Here is an 8,597-nt window from a genome sequence, read left to right as displayed (position 1 = left end):
TAGTATCCAGGACACCTATGTCAAAGAAAACTTGAATACCAGTTGGAGTAATTTGTTTTCTGAATCAGTTTGATAAATGAATTTATCATATACTTATTTAATTTTTAAGTATTTCAATTCATCACACTAATATAATAAGTATTAGACTTAAAGTACTTTTAAAAAGCAGTTTTCTAGCTGGGAAGGAGGGGGGAAGGAGCCATCAGACAACTCTGGACAAAGAGAAATCAAACTCCAAGCTTGGTAAATACTCTTGGTGGCAGAACTGAATTGGGCAGTGGTTCTCAACCTTCCTAATGCTGTGACCCTTTAATATATAGTTCCTCATGTTGTAGAACCCCCAAGATAAAATTACTCTCTTTGCTACTTCATAACTGTAAATTTGCTACTGTTATGAATCATAATGTAAGTGTCTCCGTTTTCTGATGCATCCCACAGGTTAAGAAGTATTGGTCTAGTGAAAAAAACTACTCAGACCTTTCGTTCAGTGGGCTGCTGTGGTTTCATTCAATCTATTGCAAATACAAAGATTCAGGTCCCAATTCTGTAGTATTTTCTTCTCTATTACCATCATGAGCATTTCCTTCAATACTTTAATTTAGCTTCATTTTTATACTGTCTCCATTTCTAATGCTTAGTAGCAAGTTGGAAATGATAATTAATATATGAAGGTTTATTGATCTAGGCACAAGACTATAAAACTATAAAGGCTAAAGAATCAAAACACAAATGTTCCAATGAGGTATTAATGGCTTGAATTATTTTCCACAGTATTGTTATCTCTTGTGCTAAGAAGTTAGAAGTCTATAATTGTAAGTAAATTTAATGCAGATGTCATTATTCATTACTTAGTATAATACGGGAGAATTATCTGACTGTACTAAAAATAATTTTATGCACATTTAGATATAGTCCTCCTCAATAAATTCAATACCTTCATAGAAATTAAAGAATCTATTATTTCATCTCTCTCCTTCATTGAGGTTTTATTTCTCAAAGAAATTCATTGAACCAATTCCTTTCCTGAGCACAGAAATTAGAAAACTTTGTAAGACAATTATATGTGCATCTCCAAGTCTCCCTCTCATGTAGTTATAAAGCGCTTCCTCCAAAAACTTACTATGAAGTTGTCTTCTTAAACTATCAATTCAAAGCAGATATGATGTTATTTAACCTCTCTAATATTCAAAGTTTTGAAAAGTACCAGAAATCACATCTTCAAAGATACTCTACTAAAATAATATATATAATAAAATTATACCTTTGGAGTTTATCATTCAGTCCATAACAGGTAACAGCATATTTAAATATGACCCTTAATCCCTTAATTGACATATGTAATACAATACACTTCACTTATATATGCAATACACTTCATGAGAGACTTAATTCATAAGAGGAAATACATTGTATGCTTTACAATAACCTTGCTGAAAGCCAAGTATGATCAAAATGCAATTAAATCCATGTACAGTTTCAAACACTAAAAGTGGTATTTTTAAAACTGATTGTTTAAAAATATTGTTCATTTGTAGTTTCCATGTTGTTACAGACTGTCTTTTCTGTTGAATGTGAATGATGAATCACATTGTTCCAAATGTCATTCATCCTTGAAGTAGAATTTCTTCTAATGTCAGTAACTGGAATTGAAAAAAAACTTAGATTAGATTTGTCATAAAAATATGTATCTCTTGTTCTTACTAATCAAGGTAGAATGGCATCTAGGAAGGAAACATAAAGAGTGACACTAAGATAGTTCTTTCAAGTGTAACCACATGGAACCTGGGGACTAAGGAACACAAAAGTCACATAAACACGTCACCTCCCTTGACTCAGGGCCTAAGATGAAGGTAGAACAGGTGGGCATTTCATTCTGGCAACCGGTGGCTACACATCACAAACTAGGTTGCATTTCAGCTTTGTAAAAGAATGGTGTTTCAGACTGGGTGGTGGTGGCACACACCTTTAATCCCACGACTCAGGAGGCAGAGGCCAGCAGATCTCTGTGAGTTCAAGGCCAGCCTGGTGTACAGAGTGAGTTCCAGGACAGCTAGGGTTATTACACAGAGAAACCCTGTCTCAAGAAAACAAAAGACAAACAAAATGAATGGTGTTCCAGGTAAATGTATTATTTTTTCTTAGCATCGATATCATGCCAAGTAAAGATGATCCTAAGAAGGTTGATTTCAGGCAGGTTTCATCAAAGTATGAAGAACTACTGTCTCTCTGGTATTCACTATAAAAATGAAGCAATAATTTATCATTACAAGACAATGATTAAACACCCTTCTGAAGCCACAGATATTGTGATAATCTGAATATGCCTAGATATCTTGCTGTTTTGACTTTGAGCTAATTTGAGATAGATGTTTTCATATGTAGATAAATAGATTCAGGTCAATGTGTGTTACAGGCAAATATTTTGACATGGGAAATGGTTCATTGTATATCTACAAAGGATAGCCATAATTGAATAAAAGCATATTATGATTTTTAAATCCATAATATAAATAGATGGTAGACAATAAGAATTATCATCAGTGATCACTTTGTGAAAATTAATCTCTAAATCTAAATTACTCAAGAGTATATAGTTTTCTAGAATTGATTAAAAGACAGATGATAAGAAAACCCACTGATTAATATGTTTATAAAATCACAAACACATATTTGTATTAAAATAAGATATTAAAGTATATAATAAACATTTTCTTTGATTTAATTTACTAAGAAGATTTGACTTCATAATTGGAACCAGTTCTGCATATACAGTTTTCAGAGTGAATCTTGAGAATGTATAAAATTCCTTTTATCCTTTTGTCCTTCATACAGAAGGACACCAGAAATGAATACTATGCTTAGGATAAAACTTACATTACTGGACTAAAACTATAGTTTCAGAGTAGGGAACTTCCTTAGATATAGAAGGCACTAGGTGCAACTTCAGCACTAAATAAAGCAGAATTTACTCTAATAAAGGTGGCTGAACAGTTTGCTCAGTGGTTATGAGCATTTCTCGCTCTTATAGATGACATGAGTGTTAAGAGACGCTTTTTCTTTGCTAGCCGCTTTGGTTTATCACCCGCCAGCCACCTGGGCTCTGCCGCTTTGTAGTCCCCAAATAAACACACAAGACGCTGTATTAATTATGAAGCTGTTGGCCTTGCTTGTCTCTTACTGGCTAGCTCTACCTTAAGTAATTACCTCATAATTGTTAATCTAAGTATGTCTCTTACCGGAGAGGTTTCCGGGCTTCCTACCCCAATGGCGTTACATCTCGAACTCTCTGTGTTCTCCTACCCAGAGTCCTCCTGGACTCCTAGTCCCTCCTATCTAGATTCCCCATTGGCCAGACAGTACTTTATTGACAAATGCACAGGACTTCCCCAACACATGAGTTCCATTCTCAGCACCCTAGATCAAGGGATCTGATGCCTTCTTCTGGACGCCCTGGGCACCTGACCCCCTTATGGCACACATACATAAATGCAGGCATTCATATATGTAAAAATAAAAATTAAATCTTTTTAAACAGAGTCCAATAAAGTCTAGATGTTGGTTGATGAATGAAATGTTGACTATCAATAGATGAGTCTGAAACTTCTGTTCTCAACAGAAGTAAGGGAGAGTTCAAATCCAAAGTAGGCTAAAGACACAAGAGAAGAAGCTTGGAGGGGCCTCATGCAGAAAACAAGGCATCAAACAAATGGTAATAATGAAATATCATCCACTGGCTAACAATGTAAGTCCAAACAGAAAGAGATGGATCAATAGAGCATTTTTCTGCATAATGGTCAACTAACAGACATAAAACTATATTCTCAATCATCATTACCATATAAAATCATATATATATATATATATATATATATATATATATATACAATCTTAGTAGCTATCCAAGAAACTGATTGGGGAAAATAAGAGCTATAAAATGGAAATATCAAAATTCACTGTGTTTATCAACTCATCCAACTTAGCTTTGTCCTGACAAGGGAACAAATTAACACCCTCATCTGCAAATAATGGGTTAAGTATACTTCATGCAGAAAATGAGTAATCTGAATCAATACATGGGAAATACAGTATATTTTCAATCCTACTATTTATTATTTACTCTTCAAAATGTCAATATAAGGAAAACATGTAAAGACCAAGGACACATTCAAATTACAAAGATGCTAAGAAGGGTCATATTAAATATAATGTTAAATCTCAGGCTAGGTCCTGTGTGGGTGGAGATATTAGAGAAAACAAACATATAAGCATTACATCTCCTGATTGTTTTTACAATTATAATGGGGCGGCGATTTCAAATGGTTCGAAAACATTAAGTGTACAGAGACAAAGAGTAGAAGATAAACAGCAGAGGCATCGATATATGCTAAATCTGAGTGAAGGGACATAAGGGGTCTTTGAATAATTTCGCATATACATATTTTAATGTTTCAACTTACTTCATAGTAAAGGTTCAGAAACACAGATGGCTGTCAGGAAGTGTGAAATAAGAGGAAGCACTGAACTGTTTCCTGCCCTTGTCTTGACATAAATAAATCCAGTTTTCATTGATTGTCCAGTTCTGGGCTTACCACCGCATGTCACTGCTACGTCCGCTGTCATAAAGAAATGAGAGACAACCAGACATGGGTCACGGAATTCATCCTGGTGGGACTCCAGCTCAGCGCAGAGATGGAGATGCTCTTCTTCTGGGTCTTCTCCCTGTTGTACATCTTCAGCCTGCTGACAAATGGCATAATCTTGGGGCTCATCTACCTGGACCCCAGGCTGCACACCCCAATGTACTTCTTCCTCTCACACCTGGCCATCCTTGACATCTCTTACGCTTCCAACAATGTCCCCAAGATGCTAGCGAACCTCGCGACCCAGAAAAAAAACATCTCCTTTGTTCCATGCGTCACACAGACGTTCTTGTACTTGGCCTTTGCAGCTTCAGAGTGCTTGATTTTGGCAGCAATGTCCTATGATCGGTTTGTGGCCGTCTGCCACCCGCTGCACTATACCGTCGTCATGAGTTGGAAATTGTGTGTAGCCCTGGCTGCCACTTCCTGGTCGTGTGGGTTTATCCTCTCCATGGCTCACATAATTCTCCTGCTAAGGCTGCCCTTCTGTGGGCCCCGGGAGGTGAACCACCTCTTCTGTGAAATCCTGGCTGTTCTCAAGCTGGCTTGTGCTGACACCTTGATTAACCAAGTTGTCATCCTTGCTGCCTGTGTTTTTGTCTTAGTTGGGCCTCTTTGCTCAATGCTCGTCTCTTACACATCCTCAGGACAATCCTAAAAATGCAGTCAAAGGAGGGCCGCAGGAAGGCCTTCTCCACCTGTTCCTCCCATCTCTGCGTGGTAGGGCTCTTCTTTGGGATAGCCATGTTGGTTTACATGGTTCCTGACTCTGACCAACGAGAGGAGCAGGAGAAAATTTTGTCATTGTTTCACAGTCTCTTTAACCCAATGCTGAATCCCCTCATCTACAGCCTGAGGAATGCCCAGGTGAAAGAAGCCTTCCACAGAGCACTGCAGAAGAGATCTGTGTGAGGGGCACATGTGAATTAGGTGCGTGGTCCTGAAGTGTGCAGTTAGCTGAAGCAAAATTCAGGGAAATTTCTCAACTAGAAATCTGATTATTTATGTACTTACTTACTTAGCTACTTTTTGTTTGTTTGTTTTTGAGATGGGGTGTTTACCCTGTGGCTCTGGCTGTCCTGGAACTCGCTATGTAGAGCAGGCTGGATTCCAACTTACAGAGATTCACCTGCCTCTGCCTCCCAAGTGCTGGGATAAAAGCTATGCGCAAACACACGGATAGAAGCCCGATTTTAAAAACTGTAATTGCTCAAATTCCAGTTCTGGAAGTGGTACAAAATAACAGGGAAAATGATATCTCATAGCTAACTCTATGAGTCCAATTTTTGGATTGAATCTTAATGTTGAGAGCTTCTCCTAAATGGAACACAATTTTTCACTTATATTTGCATCAATTATTTACATTTTATCACTAATCACTTATTTTAAAGGAAAGGTGATTAAACACTAGTGCAAGCACAAGAAATGATGTACTATAGATTAGAACATTTGTAAGTTATCAAAAATAGAGAAATAATAGATAAAATTAATGGCTGCCAACGTGATTTTTCTATTAAAAAAATAACAGAATTAACAAATCTTAGCTCAATTGACCAGCTGGTCAACAGAAGAGAGGGTGCTGAAGAGTTGGGGAGATGGTTCAGCCTCTAAGAGCATTTGCTACACAAGGCTGAGGACCAGGGTTTGAACTCTCACCACAGATGTAAGAAGCTGTGTATGGATGCACACACTCTTGCAACCCAGAGCTGCAGGGTCAGAAACAGGGAGTTTGCTGAAGTTTGATGGCTGACTCTGAAGGTCCTGTTTCAATAAGGGACCCTGTCTCAAGGGAACAAGCAGAGAATGATAAAACAGGACACCTAATACCCACCCCTATAGCTACTGCACAGGCTCACAGAGACGCTAACACACACACACCTACACAAGAGGAAAATGTTCAAATAACCAAAATTAGCCTTGTAAAGGAACATCATCCCAAATTTAGTAGATATGTAAAGAATTGTGAGAATTCTGCAATTAGTACCAAATCTACTGATTCATTAAAAGGATCTAAGTAGATTGATAGTATATAAAAAATAAATTAGTAAATTTGAAGCTTAACAATGATAGTTATAGACCACATTGTTATTTTAATAAATTATATCAGAGTCTAAAAGGAAGAATTAATTATTTTTTCATAGAAATTTTAAAAAAGAATAATAAAGATAGCATTTCCTAAGTCCTATCTGTGAGGTCAGTGTCATTTATATAAAAGACATCACAGGAAATACAAACTATAGACCATTATCCTTCTGTATGTAAGTGCACAGTCTCAACAATACCAGGAACCAGAACCTGTAAACAGACAACACAAATACTGTGAGCAAGTGAGGCTTATTCCAGGAGTACAATAGTATGAATGCATGCAAAATCAATAAATGTAATATGACATATTAAATAAATAAAATATAATTTCTCCTTACATCTATTTAAAGCAATTGACAGACAAGCCTAATGCTTCTTCGTGAGAAACACGCAACAATCTGGACACACAAGTTAACTTCTTTATTCTGAAAAGGAGTGCATGGAGACACCATAGCTAAAATAATAACGAACTGTTAAAGACCAGATGCTTTCCCCTCAACTTAAAAGGAACAAATTCAAGGGAATCATCATTCACTTCTTTTATTAGTCATCGTGAAAACAAAGACAATTAAGTTATAACATGAAAATCAAACGACATTAAGATGCCATCCCACTCTACTGAGAATATCAGTCATTAAAAATATCATTGGCAACAAATTCTGGCAAAGATATGGACACAGGGAACCCCCTACACTATGCTGGTAGAAACATAAACCAGTCCAGGTACCGTGGAAGTATCTCAAAAAAATCTAACAATGTAGATGCCCCATCTATTGCTCAGTGCTCATTTGTACCGACCCTTCTTAGACCCAAGGCTCAGCCAACGTCTCATAAGAGATATGGAAAGAAGACAAGAGCTGAAAATGGGGGGGAGGGAATGCTGTAAGATGATGTCCACTAGACACAGCATGGACAGACAAAAACTGTGTTACCTGTACAGCATGGTTTTGTAAACCTATGACAGAGTCAGAAAATCATGAAAAGGATGTGAGCAGAGAAGTAACAATAGCTCCCGTAATTTGACATACCGGGATGTCTCCAGATCCTACACTGAGTGAGCTAAAGAGGCTCTTGCTCTTTACTAGTGGAGATTTTGACACTTGATGGCTGCTGAGGATCTGAGAGTCACTTTCTGCTCATTCCCCAGTGGGTGACCCCACGACTGTGCCCACACGGACAACACTAACTGAACTAAGTGTGTGAATCAAAAGCCATGGGAAGTGGGAGCCAGACGTGATGAGGGGTGCAGAAGGCAGCTGGAGGAGACAGCAGAGGATGGATGTGATCGAGGTACATTGTATCCATGTCTGAAGCTGCAAAAGACTTTAAAAGAATCATTATTTTTAAAGGGGGTATTTTAAAAATAGGTAGAAGAAATGTAACATTGACCTGAAGACTTTCAGTCTGTATTTCATTTGTTTTCCAAGTAAGTGGGAATGGAGCACATCACTAATAAAATCATGTTTCATTAATTTGCTAATAAATACATCTACAATATGACCCAGCTATACTACCCCTGCATATTTACCCAATCACAGAGATAATCACATATCGATGTTTACTGCAGAACTGTTATCAGTAGTAACTAAATTAGGAGACCAGCCCGGTGTCCAACAACAGATGAATCAACAAGTCTCAGGGTTTCTACATCCCTATAGCTCCTACACGTCTCCAAACCTGTGCTTAGGGATGAAATGTCTTTATTTCTAGATAATATCCAATATTTTAGGCCTTATCATTCAAGTTCATTTTCCCACTGCCTGGGAAATCAGACTAAAGGATTTATGACTAAAGGAATTAATTTCAAGTTTTTTGTCCACAGTCAATAATCAGAAACAGCCTGTTCATTTACCACTAAATCTCTTGATTGTT

The 8,597-nt window shown here is 37.3% G+C and overlaps 1 protein-coding gene across 1 annotated transcript; it reads left to right on the top strand.

The window, feature by feature from the left end:
• Positions 1 to 4,626: 4,626 nt before the first annotated feature.
• LOC101828497 (olfactory receptor 2A2-like) lies at positions 4,627 to 5,552 on the top strand. The gene is given in 2 exon segments (XM_005083059.3): positions 4,627 to 5,272; positions 5,275 to 5,552. Coding segments are annotated over 2 exon segments (924 nt in total).
• Positions 5,553 to 8,597: the final 3,045 nt, after the last annotated feature.

This window comes from Mesocricetus auratus, unplaced genomic scaffold, assembly GCF_017639785.1.
Source record: "Mesocricetus auratus isolate SY011 unplaced genomic scaffold, BCM_Maur_2.0 Super-Scaffold_100694, whole genome shotgun sequence".
Taxonomy (NCBI): domain Eukaryota; kingdom Metazoa; phylum Chordata; class Mammalia; order Rodentia; family Cricetidae; genus Mesocricetus; species Mesocricetus auratus.
The sequence above is the reverse complement of the archived record's forward strand: the minus strand, read 5'-3'. Positions and strand labels throughout refer to the sequence as shown.